Source organism: Melanerpes formicivorus, unplaced genomic scaffold (genome assembly GCF_026170545.1).
Source record: "Melanerpes formicivorus ecotype bairdi unplaced genomic scaffold, bMelFor1.0.p_v2 SCAF_4, whole genome shotgun sequence".
Classification (NCBI taxonomy): domain Eukaryota; kingdom Metazoa; phylum Chordata; class Aves; order Piciformes; family Picidae; genus Melanerpes; species Melanerpes formicivorus.
Window position 1 is genome coordinate 33233904 of NW_027142356.1, and position 16888 is coordinate 33250791.

General features: G+C 42.9%; 1 protein-coding gene across 2 annotated transcripts in view; it reads left to right on the forward strand.

The window, feature by feature from the left end:
* Positions 1–16234, forward strand: part of NWD2 (NACHT and WD repeat domain containing 2) — a 64569-nt gene extending 48335 nt beyond the window's left edge. For both annotated transcript variants that reach the window (XM_068137549.1, XM_068137550.1), the window contains 4 exons: positions 4927–5130; positions 7196–7340; positions 7639–8228; positions 10519–16234. In XM_068137549.1, the coding sequence (XP_067993650.1) occupies positions 4927–5130; positions 7196–7340; positions 7639–8228; positions 10519–14454 (4875 nt within the window). In that variant the 3' untranslated portion in view covers positions 14455–16234. The remainder of the gene's footprint in view (positions 1–4926; positions 5131–7195; positions 7341–7638; positions 8229–10518) is intronic.
* The last annotated feature ends 654 nt before the right edge of the window (positions 16235–16888 follow it).

Sequence of the window (16888 nt, forward strand, 5' to 3'; positions counted from 1 at the left end):
GGGTGGGTGGCAAGAAGAAAGTGCCAGTTTCTTTTCAGTGGTGCCATGTAATAGGACTAGGAGCAATGGGTACAAGTGAGAACACAGGAGGTTCCACCTCAACACAAGGAACAAGCTGCCCAGAGAGGTTGTGGAGTCTCCTTATCTGAAGGCTTTCTGGATGCATTACTATGCAGCCTGCCCTAAGTGATCCTGCTTTGGCAGGGGAATTGGACTCAATGATCTCCGGAGGTCCCTTCCAACCCCTAACTGTCTGTGATTCTATTCCCTGGTACCAGCTAGGAGGAGATACTTCTAAGCCTCACCTCTGTATCTAGAGATGGGGTGATGTAGCTTTCACAGCTTGTGTGTGCAAATGCACCCGACCTAAGGCTGCCACATAGCCTTAGAAGCAGTTTATTAGGATCCTGGTGAACACAATCATCTGCTTCTCCTCCTTAGTCTTTTTTTAATTGGTGACCACTGTTACTGGCAAATGTGCAGTGCAGCTGGAGGAAGGTGTGCTTTGGTGAAGAACTGTTCCCCAGAAACTTGATGTGTTTGTGTGATGTAGCTCAGCAGAGCTGCTTTCAGCAGAGAACAGCTGCACTTCCTCAGCATGCCTCCCGCTTCCAGCTCTGGGCTGTGATATTGCAGTCCTCTAGGAAAACAGCATCACCTACTTTTGTCCTCTCCAGAAAAACAAAGTTGTGTGTCAGTCCCTCAGTTAAATGGCCAGTGAAACTGGGACACTTCCTAGCTAGACCAGGTTGCTCGAGGCCCCATCCAACCTGTCCTTGAACACCTCCAGGGAGGGGGCATCCACAACCTCCCTGGGTAACTTGTTGCAGTGTCTCACCACCCTCATTTTAAAGAATTTCTTTCTAATATCCAGTCTAAGTCTGTCCTCTTCCAGTTACAAAAGACTTCTCTTCACCATGCTGCCTGCTGTTCACTGGGCAGATCTCAAGACAAAAACACATTGTAGTGGGGTTACTGGCATGGCCTTTGCAGCTTCTTTGTTTTTCCTGGTCTACTTTTTATGTTCTAGAACTAAATGGTTTAGCACATTTAGATCCTTATATGGTGCCCAACTGATGTGGTCCTTTCTTGGTACAGATGTGAGCTTCAGGCTCTCCTGAACACTAGATGTCAAGGACAACAAACTACACTCAGTTTTCACCTTGTAGTGTCGCATATATTCACTCAGACTTCTCTTCCCTCCACACTTCCTCATTCCTTCTCTTCCTACCACTGTGCATGTGTCATCTTTCAAGATCAACCTTCATTTCCATAAACCACAAATAAACACAAAGAGGAGAAATACCTCAAAACAAAATAATGCAAGGCTTGTTCTGTTATCTGTTAAGCTTTATGGATGCTCACTGTCACCATCCCAAATGGAGGACACTCTTGTGTGTGCATCTCCTCTGCAGTATATGGCCCTTTTTCCTTCAGCAAGTGCAAAATGTTAGCAATGCCATCTATAGCATCAAGGTACACAGTGATAAATGTATAGCCTCTGCTGTTTAAGATTTGATTTTATGAAATGTGAAGGCTTTCAAATAGTATTTGCATAGGCCTCTGTTTTATTTAAAAGGTCATGATGCTGTCATCCCCAGTGATTCCAGCATTCTGATCATGTCCAAGTTCTTTTTTATTCTGTTTCATTTTGGTAGCCAGGAGGATGATCCCTAGCACAAGATTATTTACATAATGTCTGTTGCAATGACAGACAAGATAGAAGGAAAAAACATCTTTCTTTTCATTTTAAAGTACTGCCTTTTGTTATTTACCTATAGTACAGAGGAGAGAGAGAACAGCATGAACTGTACCAGAGAAGCAGAAAAGTACACAGGATAATGCCAAAACAAATCTAGTTGATTAAATGCAGTACATTAAACCCAGACATTTTAGTGTTGACATTTTAGTATGGTTAATGAAGGGCCCAGCTATTGAACTTTGCTTGGGCAACTCTCTATTGAATCCACTGGACTTCAATGCAGAAAAAAGAGCAGCCTAATGAATTTCAAGCAGTAATTGCTTTGAGATAATTACATAATTTGCATGATGCATCTAGCATGATACAGCCTTTCAGTGTTTGAAGGGGGCCTCCAGGAGAGCTGGAAAGGGACATTTGACAAAGGTATGGAATGGCAGGATGAGGGGTAATAGTTTCAAACTGGAAGAAGCTCAACTGAGGAAGGTGGAAGTTCTTCCCCATGAGGGTGGTGAGGCACTGAAACAGGTTGCCCAGAGAAGCTGTGGAGGCTCCAAAGTGGAAGGGTTGAAAGCCAGGTTGGATGGGGCCCTGAACAAGCAGTTGTAGTAGGAGGTGTCTGTGTCTGTGGAAGGTCACTTCCAACACAAACCATTCTAGGATTCTATGAGCCCCTTGTGTACCTGCAGCATTACTGGATTCAGAAAAGGCCTCTGCAGCCTCATGCTTTTATGAGTGAGGCAAGCTTCATCATCATCAGTTACTCATTGTCAGGGTTTAGTTACAGCTGGAAAAGTCTGAAACAGCTTCTCATGCTGATGAGTGCTTTCATGATAATGAACTTTTACATTTGTATTATTTACCAACCAGGTCATTTACCTTTTTAGGGTACCACTGTATTTGCCCTGGTGTGACCTTACTAAGATCTTGCTGATTCAGATCAGGATGCCAATACTGTTGGTTCCTCTCTGCATTAAGCACTCGTCATTAACTCTTGAGTCTTTGCTGAATACATTTAAATAAGGGAAGAAATAAAAAATCCTACTTCAAAGGAAGTGATAGTTCTCACTGACTCCTCTGGACCAAGATTTGAATGCAGAATTAAGCTGATGATCACAGACTTGTCAAAAGAATCCAGGAATGTCCTGCAACTTTATCTTCTATAAAGTTTTTGTCCATTCTCTTTTTATAAATATTTATGGACAGCAGACTATGGAAATAAATTCAAAATTCACAGCATTGTAACCAGCATTTTAATCCTCAATGTTGAAATCTCTCATGCCACAGTTTCAGAAATGACTTCCTCAAACCTTTGCCTGCATAGAATCACAGAGTAGCTTAGGTTAGAAGGGAGCTCAGAGATCATCTACTCCTGCCCCCCTGCCATGAGCAGGGATTCCTCTCAACTAGACTTGGTTGCTCAAGGCCTCATCCAACATGGCTTTAAACACCTCTAGAGAGGAGGCATCCACAACCACTGTGGACAACCTATCCCAGAGTCTCACCACCCTTGTGCTGAAGAAATTCTCCTTTAACATCCAGTCTAAACCTACTCTCCCTCAGCTTAAAACCATTCCCCCTTGTCCTGTTGCTAAACATCCTTATGAAAAGTCCCTCTCCATTTTTCCTGCAGGCTCCCTTTGGCATTTGCATGCCAAATATGTGCATTTAGGTGCTGACATTTCTATTTCTATTTGGTAGTTGATCAAACCCACTTTTCCCTTGCCCCACTGCTCCCTCCACTGAGCAGCTGCTGGGGCAAAGACATTGAGCATTTTTGCAATAAGGGAAAGCAGCTTGTGGTTGGGCAACATTGATCCTTGGTATGGCTGGTGTAAGCCACATTTTTAATAGTATCAGCACAAGCTGTACATAACATCATGTCAATTCTCATCAAACAGATCATAAAATCTGTTTCATTGGTGTGGAAACTAAGAATAAACACAGAGATAAAGGGACCAGAGATTCAGCCTGAGTCCAGAGGAATGGGTTTCAACATTGGCTTTTTTATGCAAGATTAATGCCAACCTATGACTAATGGGAATCAATAATACATGAGTCAGTATTGTGCTAAGGAAGTAGGTTGGGTATTTTTTAATTTCTTCCCTTCACAGAATTATAGAATCATTTTGGTTGGAAAAGACCTTTGAGGTCGCTGAGTCCAATCATAATCTAACTACCAAACCAAGTCCCTCAGTACCACATCTCTGTGGGTTTTAAACACCTATAAGGATGGGAATTCAATGACATGTCTTAGGATCATTTGTGGTTTTTGAAAGCCTTTTGGTTTTAGTACCAGTTAATACTACAAAAGACAATGGGTCCACCTGAAACTATCAAGTCACCATAGTAGAATGCAGATCAGTTCAGTACCCTCAACAGTAATGCCTCTCACATTGTATTTCCTAGGATCATAGAATGGGTTTGACTGGAAAAGACCTCTGAGATCATCAAGTCCAACCATGAACCTAACGCCACCATGGTCATTGCTTGAACACCTCCAGCGATGGCAACTCCACCACTTCCCTGGGTAGCCTGTTCCAATGCCTGACCACTCTTGCAGGAAATAGATTTTCTCCAATATCCAATGTAAACCTTCCCAGGCACAATTTCAGGCCATTCCCTCTCATCCTATACTAGGGAGAAGAGACCAACCCCCACCTCACTACAGCCTCCTTTCAGGAAGCCTTAGAGAGCAATGAAGTCTCCCTTCAGCCTGCTCTTCTCCAGACTAAACCACCCTAGGTCCCTCAGCTGCTCCTCACCAGACCTGTTCCCCAGACCCTTCACCAGCTTCATTGCCCTTCTCTGGACTTGCCCCAGCACCTCAATATCTTTCTTGCAGTGAGGGCCCCAAAACTGAACACAGTATTCAAGGTGCAGCCTCACCAGTGCTGAGTACAGGGGGACAGTCACTTCCCTGGTCCTGCTGGACACAGTATTCCTTATCCAGGTCAGAATGCTGTTGTCCTTCTTGGCCACCTGAGCACACTGCTGGCTCATATTTAGCCCACTGTCATCCAGCACCTCCAGGTGATTCTCTGCCAGTCAACTTTCCAGCCATGCTGCCACAAGGCTGGAGCGTTGCATGGGATTTATTTATCTTCCTAGTAATTTCAAAGTCATTAAAGTATTGCCATTCTGATTTCTATGAAATTCAGGTGCTGTGGAGGGTTTTACATAGCCCAAAATCAAAATTTAATCTGTACTTTCCTGCAAATACACAGGGCCTGTTGGGAGAGAAGTATGGCAACATCCGAATCCCAGGGGAGGTTGAGTCAGCAGAATTTGAAATGATCCTGGATGCTGCTGTAGAAGCCAAGCTAGAGACAAGGATTTTAGAGGAGTGGTACTGCAGGGATGAGAATGCAGTGCCACCAGCCTATTACCTCAGACCAAAATCTGAAATGCTGAAGAACTACCAGAACACGGTAAGTCCTAGTCACCTCCTCACAAAATTCTTCTCAGTCAGTGGCACTGGTGGGCAGTCCCCAGGGCCAGGCACTGAATTAGCTTCTCCAGCCCTGTGCACATCCAAGCAACTGGTGCTGTGGTGGTGCTCCTTTCCCAGACAGGGTGCAGGGAGCAGCTGTGAAACACCAAGAAACACAACAGGTCGTGTCTCCTGTGCTGATAACACCTAGAGCAAGGAGATTAGGAATAGAATAGAATAGAATAGAATAGAATAGAATAGAATAGAATAGAATAGAATAGAATAGAATAGAATAGAATAGAATAGAATAGACCAGACCAGACCAGACCAGACCAGGTTGGAAGAGACCTTCAAGATCATCGTGTCCAACCTATCATCCAACACCACCTAATCAATTAAGCCATGCAACCAAGCACCCTGTCAAGTCTCCTCCTGAACACCTCCAGTGATGGCAACTCCACCACCTCCTCGGGCAGCATCACCTGCTGGGGAGCAGTGGGGCAGTTGTATGGATTTCTCTTCCCTGATGATGGAGCTCAGGCTCTCCTGCCCTGCTCTTGTGCTTTTGCTAGATTTCAGTCAACAGGATTTGCAGAGGAGATAAACATCTTCCCTTCTGCCTGTACAAGAAAGCTCTTTAACAGCCAAACAAGTGCTCAGTGCTGCCCTGAGTCAGAACTGATACTTTCAACTTATTTACTCTATTCTAACAGATTTTTGAACTCTGTTAATTATCATTTGTAAATGAGAAATGTCTTTAATTGATGACAATAAAACCTGTGTATTACCCAGGGCTCAATTCTGCCCTCCTACACATCCTATATACCTAAGGACAGATTTCAGTGTACAAAACAGGGAAGTTCTTACCAGAGTGCTCACTTCATTTTGAGTGCACTCTGTATTGTGCAAGAAAATGAAATGAAACCATTGTACTGCATTCACTTATCACATGGCACAACATTTATTTATCTGTTGTAAGAAAAAACATAGACATGGAACGAGTTTTAAAGAGCTGAAGGCAGTATAATGTGGCTACTTATTGAAAACAGCTTTTCATCATGATGAGTGCTTAAAAAGTGATGAATATTCAGATTTTTGTTTGTTTGTTTACAATCAAGGTCAGGTAGGTTTTTAGGGGATTTCTGTATTTAGGCTACTAGTGATCACAGGGGGAATGCAAGTTTTGTAACTCTGCATTGTTCTGCTAACAGCCACAGCATCCCTTTTATTAAAGCTTGGCTGTTTTGTTGTTACAGACCCTGTACCTTTCCTCAAGCTACTGATTCTGAGTTATATCTCATAAGCTTACAGAAAGTAATAACAGATACACAGCTCTGAACATGTCAAGAAGGAAGTGTTAGGAAGCTTATCCTGGAGGTTGCTCTTTTTCCTATTACACGCTCCAGGAAAACTGGAGACCTCGTAAACACTTTCCCTACAGTAAGTAATGCAGCAGTGACTGCCTTAGAGGAGCCTCCACTGTGGCATCTGGGAGATACCATCTGAAAGGAGTAGTGAATTTCCATCCTTCTCTGATGAAAGTAATGTTACTGTTACTAGAGCAATGGGTGAACAAAAGTCAAGTAATAGTATTTTTCAAATAGAGTAGCTGATATGAGATGCATAATCACAGGAAACTCTTTTCAGTTTCCTCTAGGAACCTCATTTTCAGTTTTGGGATCCAAATGTAAATGATTATTATTATTTCTTCCAATTAAAGGAGCAATAAGTTTAGCAGTATGACTGCTTTATGATCATTATTTCAGGCTTGGTTTCCAATATTCTCTTTCTATAAAAGTGTTACTGCTCTTATTCCTCCAAAATATAACATTAGCTGCCTAGGGTAGGAATTCAGAAAATACTCCAAGTAGCTAACCTCATTCCAAACTGGAATACATAGTCATTTTCTGCAGCATTAAAAGCTGAAGTCTTCTTTATTTCTTCTTATTGTAAGCATTTCCTTGTTACCACGTTACTTCTGGCCATGGATAGTAAGCTTTTCCTTTCTGAAGTTGTAGATGTGTGTATGACAGCTACTGTTTAACTCTGGGTATTTTTAAAAGATGGAATCCTCTTCAAACTCCACGACTGAGGCCAAATGGCAAGATGTATCGGAAGAGATTAAGAAGATTTTTAAGACCTCTGTGAAATTGCTGTACGAGAAAGGAAAAATGAAACACAGCCAAGCAAAGAGATATCTTTCCTCTGGTAAAGTTCAGACTATTTCTGTATATTCATGTATTGTCTTTTCCATCAGCCTTTCCACAAACATGAAAATCTATTTTCTGTTTTCATCTAACTGAAGAGAAAGACACAAGGTTCATTGTGTTTGCTTGAGACCAAAACCCACACAAAAGCAGCCAGCAATTTTTTTTCTGTTTTCTTTTACGGAAAACAGACACAAACATTCCCAACTCTGCATGCTGGGGGTGGGGGAGGATCTTGAACTCTTTCAAAAAGAATAAAAAAGATAACAGAGACTCTGTGTTCTCTTTTCGTCCTTCAGCTATTGAAGATGAACTGGATTTTGCCTTGGGTAAACAAACCCCAGCTTTCCTAAAGAAGTGCGTTTGCTACATCCGGAAAATTGCCAACATCGAGCGTTTCGTGAAGATTCCAGAGATGGGAAAGTACATGGATGTGGTGCACACAGCTGGGAAGTTCCTACGAGATCCCGAAGCCCATGAGAAGCTGATCAAGCTCAGGGATGAATTCATTCCCACCATCGTCGCATCATCCAATCTGAGAGTCTACACATCCGTCACTCACTGTGACATGAAACTGGGCTACTCCCCAGAAGTGGAGAACCATTACATCGAAGGACTCGGCAAACAGTTCTATGAAGACATGATTGATATCATCCAAGCAACAGTGCAGCAGAATTTTGACACCGAGACAGACTTGCTGTATGATGAGGTCCTCCAGCACTCATCTCTCTGTAAAATGTACTCCACCTTCTATGAGTATCGATGCGAGGCACTAAACATAGTTCACAAGTACATCCTGCCGAGCAAGATAGGACACGTTAACCCTCTCATCGTCTACGGAGGGCCTTGCACTGGGAAGACTCTTTTGTTAGCTGAAGTGGCAAAGAAGGTAATTTAATGTTTCACATACACAGAATTACAGAATGGGAGGGGTTGGAAGAGAGCTCTAGGGATCGGTGAGTCCAACCCTCCTGCCAAAGTGGGATCACCTAGAGCAGGCCACAGAGAAATGTGTCCAGACAGTTTTTGAAAGTCTTCAGAAAAGGCTCCACAACCTCTCTGGGCAGCCTGTTCCAGTGCTCCAGCAGCCTCACACTAAAGAAGTTTGCATTGGGTTGGAAGGGACCCATGAAGGTGATCTTGTCCAGCCCCCCTTGCAGTCAGCAGGGACATCTTCAACTAGATCAGGCTTCCCGGGGCCACATCAAGTCCAGTCTTGAATGTCTCCAGGGACAGGGCCTCAAACACATCCCTGAGCAACCTGTTCCAGTATTTCACCATTCCCACTGTGAAAAACTTCCTTCTAATGTCCAGCATAAATCTATCCTGCTCCAGTTTCAGACCATTGCCCCTTGTCCAATCAACACAAGCCCTTCTAAACTGTCCCTCCCCATCCTTCCTGTATGTCACCTTCAGGTATTGAAATACAGCTATAAGTTCTCCTGGGAGCCTTCCATTTTCCAGGCAGAACAGCCCCAATTCTTTCAGTCTGTCTTCACAGGAGAGGTGCTCCAGCCCTCTGATCATCTTTGTGGCTGTCTTCTGGACCCACTCCAGCAGGTCCATGTCTCTCCTATGTTGGAGTAGAACTGATGCTGAGGTGGAACTTTCTATGTTCCACTTTGTACCCATTGCCCCTCACAATATGGTGATGGTAGGAGCTTTAGTGTGTAAGGGCTTGGTTCTCATTCTTCCTTTTATCAGCACATCTGATGTCATGCCTCAGTATATAAAATATATTCTGCAAATTCAGGAAAAGATTTTGCATAATAATGTGTCTGTATCACATGCTTAGCCAAAACAAAAGTATCTCATCAGAGCTCTTAAAAGCCTAAGTGGAATCGATGGAGTTTTAAGCTAACAACATATATTTTAGAAGGATCTCTTTCCCTCTTTTCCTGCTGAGGTCCTATGAATCAGGAACCATCTAAACATCATGTGCTGGTTTTAGTCTTACTTCCAAATACAACATGCCTTTCCAAGTCATTCCATCTTATCTTGTCATCAGAAGTTATTCCAGAATTAGTCTGATACACCTGCTACCTGCCTGTCTGTAATGCCCTGCAGAAATACTTGTACTCTTTTGTCTGCCATAGGCTGTTGAAGTGATTCAGCTGAGTACTACAGGGAGATGAGCAAAACACTTCTGCAAGGCAGGACCAGATGCAGAAGATGACCAAGATGACATATCTAAGCCTAATTCTCCATCTGAGAGTCACAACTTTGAGTTCCCTGAAGGGTGCTCAGAGATGTTAGGGCTGGGAAACAGCTGAATCATCCAGAAGGAAATGGAGAAAGGAACAATAATGTTTAAAATCCCATATCTTTCCCAAATGTGACTTCCTATAGGTTGCCATTAGTTGCATGAATGAATCTCAGATTTGCAGCTCAAGATCTACTTTCAGATCTGCATACATAAATTAATCTAGAGACTCAGTTTTTACAGTTAAAATATTCTGTAATAACTGAAAGTGAGGTGACAAGATTTACCAAGTAAGAAAACTGTGTTAGCCTGCACAGACTGAGAGGATTTAAAGCCACATTCCCCAATTGCTTTGAGTATGGTAAGCAAAGAAAACAAACAGCAAGAGATATTTTTCACCCGTTGCAGCAGGGTGTAAGAGCAAAAGTCATAGGCACACTAAGACAGAGTGTACTTCTGTGATCCAGGAATTAAGGTAGCCTGCTAGGAAAGGACAATCTGTACTTTGTTCCCTGCTCTCCAAAGCTCTCAGGGCATGCATTCATACTCAGCTGGGAATCAATGTTAAACGGGTTTAAGTGGCAAGCTGGTCTGCCTGGCCAAGGATGACATTGCTTAGTGTCTGAGGAAGTTTGTTGATAAGATGATCTGCCTACTGGCTTTCAGAAGTGAGACAGGGATTTTGCAAGGAGTACCCTGGGGTTTATGGACTACATTTTCCTCATGTCCCCTTAGACATAATCCTTTTTGTGTATCTGGGTCTTAGTGTTTTGGGATACTGCCTGAGCTAAAGAAATGATACATGGTAGGAAGTTGATTCAGTGCATGTAAGTCAAACCAGCCTTGAACTCTGACAGTGAAAGCATTTCTGTTCAACTAGTAAAGTTTGCAAATGTTTATTTGTGTATAGCCAGTCACTACTCACAAACTCTGCTAGTGTGCTTATATATGAACTAAACTGTGCTCTGTATTCTAGTCCTATTCCTGGCTGCAAGAAGAGATGGGACCAGATTCTGACCCTGTGGTAGTGATAAGATTTTTGGGATCCACCGAAACAAGTACAGATCTGAAGAACATCCTTCAAAGCATTTGTGAGCAGTTAGCAGTCAACTATCGTTGCCTTGTACAAAGCTACCCAAAAAAGATTCATGACCTTCGGGACTTGTTCATCAATCTCTTGAATGAGTCTTCATTCCACAGGCCGCTGGTAATAATCTTTGATGCCCTAGAGCAGCTGACAGATAGTGACGATGGCCGGAAGCTCTGGTGGCTTCCCATTCACCTTCCCCGTTCTGTACGGATCATTTTGTCAACACTGCCAAACAAGCATGGGATCCTGCAAAAACTGAGGTGCCTTATTCATGAAGAAGACAACTACATTGAATTGACTGCAAGGGACAGAAAGATGTGTAGCCAAGTACTGAAACATCAGCTGCTGCGAGTTAAAAGAAAAGTAACATCAGGGCAACAAATCTACGTCAATGAAGCGTTCTCCAAGTGCACACTGCCTATGTTTGTGAACTTGACCTTCAGAGAGGTCAGGAACTGGAGATCTCACAAAGATGTGGATGAGTCCTCCCTCTGCGTCACTGTCCATGAAAGCATAGAACAGTTGTTTTGGTCACTGGAAAACAAGTGCGGATCAAAACTATTGTCAAGAGCTCTTGGCTACATCACTATGTCCAAATCTGGCCTGAGTGAAATGGAGCTGGAAGATATTTTAGCCCTTGACAACAGTGTCATGTATGAACTGAGAGAGAGCGTCAGGGAAAGTAACCCGCTGAGAATTCCATATATATACATTGCAAGGCTTAAGGAGGGCTTGCAGGGCTACTTGATAGAGCGGCAGGTGAAAAATGTGACTCTTCTTCTATGGGCAAATAGGCACTTGCAGCTCATTGCCCAGAAACTGTACCTCCACAATGAAGAAGACTTACATGAGATGCACACAGTCATGGCAGAGTATTTCCTTGGGGTTTGGTCAGGTGGACGAAGAAAACCTTTCTACAGCAAAGACCAGTACCTGAATGGATGCCCTGACCGTGACGGTAGAGGCCTGCATGTGGATGAAAAGCACTGCACGGATCAGATTGCTTTTGACAGGCAGGCACCTGATCAGCCATGGGTCTTTCAGTGTAATCCATTAGAGCCTGATATCTTTTTTATCAATCACAGAAAAATGACAGAGCTCATTCATCATTTGACAAGATGTGGAAAAACAGATGATCTTCTGTATGGAGTCATTATGAACTTCAGCTGGCTGTACACCATGATTAGAATAGGGCAGTTTGATAAAGCGCTTGCTGACATAGAACTGGCTTACAGCTACTCTCAAGAAAAGGAGCTGAAGTTTCTGGCCAGTACCCTCCGCAGCATAAAATTCAAAGTAGTCAAATACCCAGGTTCACTCTCTGCTGAGCTGCAGCAGAGGCTTCTCCCAGTGGTAAGTTCATTGCCTAAGCTCAGACATCTCCTCTTAGAGTGTGACAAGGACGGACCCAAATACTGCTCTATTGTCCCTTTGCATTCCTCCATGGATGTGACCTACAGCCCCGAGCGCCTCCCGCTCTCGTCCAGCTGTGTACATGTCACTGAGATTCTGCCTACTTTTAATCCCAGCACCATTATTGCTGCTTTAGAAAATGGCTCCATCAGCACTTGGGACGTAGAGACTCGCCAGTTACTCAGGCAGATTACAACAGCTCCGTCAGTTATCTTAGGGATGAAGCTCACGACCGATGAGAAGTACCTTGTAGTGGCTACAACAAACAACACTCTGTTGATATATGATAACATAAACTCCTGTCTTTTGTCTGAGGTGGAAATTAAGGGGTCAAAGCATTGCGGGATTGGAGGGGGCTCCAGTTTTATAAATGGATTTACATTATCAGTCAACCATGCCCTCGCTTGGCTGGAAGCCAGCAAAGATGTTACTGTCATAGACCTGCTTTATGGTTGGCCTCTCTATCACTTCCACTGCTGGTATGAGGTGACCTGTGTGCAGTGCTCTCCAGATGGAGCCTATGCGTTCTGTGGACAGTACTTGAACACTGCAACCATTTTCCACTTGGGCAGTGGAGAGAAGCTGGCCACTGTAACCTCTGAATTTTCTAGTGGATTCGTGAAATTCCTTCTCATCCTGGACACCGCCCAAGAAATGGTGATGGTGGACAATGAGGGTAGCCTCTCTGTTTGGAATACAGAGGACATCACGAATCCCCAGCTTACAGATGACTTTGACTGCAGGAGAGAAGACAGTGAAGTTGTCAGCATAGAGCTTTCTGAAGACCAAAGTGCAATTTTAATCTGTAAGGCTCTCAGCATTGAACTTCTTGACACTCATGTGTGGAAGGTGGCTGAAAAGTTCCGAGCTAAACACAACGAGCGCTTCATATCCGCCGTGCTGTCCAAAAATGGCAACTGTATAATTGCTTCAATGGAAAATACCTCAGCCATTTTTGTTTGGAGAAGAGATACGGGACAGTGTATGGCAAGCTTACAGGAAATCTCAGGAACTATAGTCAGGCTAATTAAATCAAATCATCACAACATGCTGCTATCTTTATCCACCAGTGGTGTCCTTTCGATTTGGGATATAGACATCATCACCGCGATGTCCAATATTGACAAGTCTGGCAAGCCTATCCACAGACTGGTGTTGCCAGCCAGAGGGGAATTGATATACACCTTGGATGGATCAGATTCTGTCCACAGGTGGAACTTCAGCACTGGATTTATTGAAGCTGTGTACAAGCATGAAGGTATTGTTGAAAACTGCGTGCTGACCTCATCTGGAGAGATAATGGTTACCTCAGATGACAAGTGCAGCCAGTACGTGTGGCACACTGTTAGTGGCGAAAATATCTTTCGCATTAACGGACAAAAAATCTCAGAGCTCATGATTACTCATAATGATCAATTTGTGGTCTCCCTCTGTGAGCAGAATGCGTCCAGAGTCTGGCGGCTGGCTACAGGACATAGGGTTTGCAATATTTTAGTTGCCTTACAGAACGCATTTATAACAACTGCAAATACATTCGTGGTCGGAATGGCGAAGAACAAAGTGTTGGCAGTGAGTCTGTGGACAGGCAGTATAACCAAGAAGTTTTGCTGCGACGACGGCGCAAGCATTGTGGATATTAAGCTGATACCAGACTGCCCAGATATTATAGTGTTTATAACATCTACTGAAACTGTGAACATCTGGAGCCTGACAGAGGAGGTCATCTGCAGGCGTGTGCAGTTGCCTACCAACTTCTTGAAAACTCTGGAAGACTTTGAAATCTCCCCAAACGGGAAGCTAGGAATTATAACCCGTGGTGATGAGAACATCAACGTGCTTGATCTGTACAGCGGCAAACTTCGTGTGGTTCATGCTCCAGGTGTCATCTGGCGGCAGAGGCTGTCCCGGGATGGGCGCTACCTCGTGTACATCTGTTTTCGCAGTGAAGAAGATGATGACAACGGCGCAGTCTCGACTTTAATAGTAATGAGGCTAGCAGATGGCAAAAACATCGGTGCCTGTTCTCTTTATAAAACTCCCACTTTTCTTGCACTCTCTCAGAGGCATTTGAATATTATCATTGGATTTGATGATGGAAGTATAGGTACTTACACTGTAGTGGATCGAGTTGACGCTGCGCTGAAAATCAAAATTGCCACTTCAAACAGCCGTCAGATTTTCAACAATGCGACGCAAGTGATTAGGCCAAAATGTCACAATTACAGCTTCAAAGCAACCGCAGACTGCATTTGGAGGGAGTCAACCGAGGTATTTGCAAGGGATAGCCCCATTACTGTTACAGAGCCTGAGGTGAGTGAAGCAACCCCAACCAAAAAACACAACTATTGCTATGAGAAAGTGTGTGCAGCCATTGATTGTCGGGGACACGGCTTTACTGCTGACAACTGAGTAACTCCCTGGACTGGATTCTCTGAGTAATAGTATAGATGCATAGAGTTGTCTTCTGAATTCACATAAAAATCAGTGCGTTTCTTGGAAGACAGATGGGAACAGCAGAGGGCAGACCAGCTGGGTTTTCCTCCACAAATATCCTCACAGAGAAAAAAAAAAACCAAAAGCAAACGTAAAGCAAATGGGCTGCAGGGTTGGGTTTTGTTACATTTCAGAATACAAAGTTCAGTCCAAGATTTCACCAGGGCCTTGATTAAAAATTTCTAGCAATACTATCAAAATTGTTAGGTAATCTTATCTGGGATTGACAGACTCTTTTAACTAGAAGTAAAGCTCCACGTGAGAAGAGTCAGACCACTATTTTATATCCCAAGTCGCCTAGATGGGTCTATAGTTAACAGTCGACTTTAATACCCACTTGCAAAAACGTGTTTTCATGCTTGATGGTGCAATGACAAGATGTCACCTGCCAACCTGGAACACTTGATACATTCCATCCTTTATAAATATCTAATTTTTGTTGCTGTTTTTTTAACTAGGATTAATCTTTGAGTTGAAAGGAGTGGGTACCAGTCAGATGCAAAAAAAAATATATATATAAATGTGAGCTGCTAAGTATTTGCTCACCTCAATGAATGGACTGAAAGGTTTGGTTTGGTTTGTTTTTTTTTCATTGCATGCAGGGATTTCAGGTTTCTGTATTGTGATAAAAATGATAAGAACCTAGGTCATACAAGGAATGTAGGTTTGGGGAGGTTATTTTTGGTTTGGGGGAATTTTCTTTTGTCTTCACAGTGTGTATTAGTACAGGTCATCCTGAAAATGCTTTCAAAATGAAAGGGTGTTACAGATGAAAAGTTAAAACACCTTCATTTCTTTATGTTAAAAGGGTTGCTATCCATTTTGTGGTAAGAAAATCTGAAGTATCTCCTGTGTCCCCAAAGTAACCTTAACAGAAAGTTTTCAGCGATACCATGTATTAATCTCGATGATGTTTGCCTTACTGTCATTTCTGTTCTTTCCCATGATAAATACAGATCAGATGACCAAACACTCTGGGACTGCTTATACATGTGCTGAAATACTCCACTAAATGTAAAGACTGTCCAAAGGTTCTTTACTGGTCCAGTTTGTAATGGGCTTTTCTTATTCCCACGTGCTTACAAGCTTCACTTTCTGCTTTAGAACTGTTCTGAGCCTTTTGTACACTTTTACCAGTTTCAAGGCAGAAATTGTGAAATAATAACAAAAGCTTTAAGAAATAAATTCATTTTTTTTGCCCAAGTGAAGAAAATACAATCAAATGAAAATACTGGACAACATCTGAAAGGATAAAAAGCGTTTTTCCCTCCTCAAGTTGGCACACCTGTGGAAATTTCTTCCAGGTATTTAAACAAAAGCAGTTTTCTTTCTACAAAGCAGATCTCCCTGCCACAAATCTCCAAGAAATGAATGCTGAGCTAGAATTTGATGTAGTGTGTGAATGTTCAGTGTCCAAGCCAATATAGTATATTAAGTGACTTGAATGAGTTTTTTCCTAACTTGTTTGCAACTATTAGATCATACTGAATGTTTTTATGTAAACTTTGTATTGTTGGGGAAAAAAACAAAACAAAACAAAACAAAGAAAACAACCCTACCCAATCAGAGATTTATATTTTCATAAATGTCAAATTTAGTTAAATTTTGTTACAGAGTTGTTAAATTAGAAATCTATTGCAGTCTTCAAACAATATACAGTCTTGTGTATTCATTGTTTGTACTAATAAACTAAGGAAACGGATTTGTGTCTCTTCCTTAATTTCAGGGAAATTTACCTCTGGCAGAGGGGCATAGGGCATTGGCAGACTAGGCTAAACTAGACTAGACTAGACTAGAGTAGACTAGACTAGACCAGGTTGGAAGAGACCTTCAAGATCATCACATCCAACCTATCATCCAACACCACCTAATCAACTAACCCATGGCACCAAGCACCCTATCAAGTCTCCTCCTAAACACCTCCAATGATGGTGACTCCACCACCTCCCCAGGCAGCACATTCCAATGGGCAATCACTCTCTGTGTAGAATTTGTTCCTAACATCCAGTCTGAACCTCCCCTGGCACAGTTTGAGACTGTGTCCTCTTGTTCTGGTGCTGGTTGCCTGGGAGAAGAGACCAGTCCCTGCCTGTCTACAACCTCCCCTCAGGGAGTTGGAGAGAGCAATAAGGTCTCCCCTGAGCCTCCTCTTCTCCAGGCTAAGCAACCCCAGCTCCATCAGCCTCTCTTCATAGGCCTTGTGCTCCAAACCCCTCCCCAACTTTGTTGCCCTTCTCTGGACACATTCCAGCTCCCATTAGCCTGTATTTAAATAATTCTTTTAAGGGCTATATCCATAAGGAACAAATCCAGTGGTTTTCTCAATCAGAGCATTCTAAAAACAATTAAA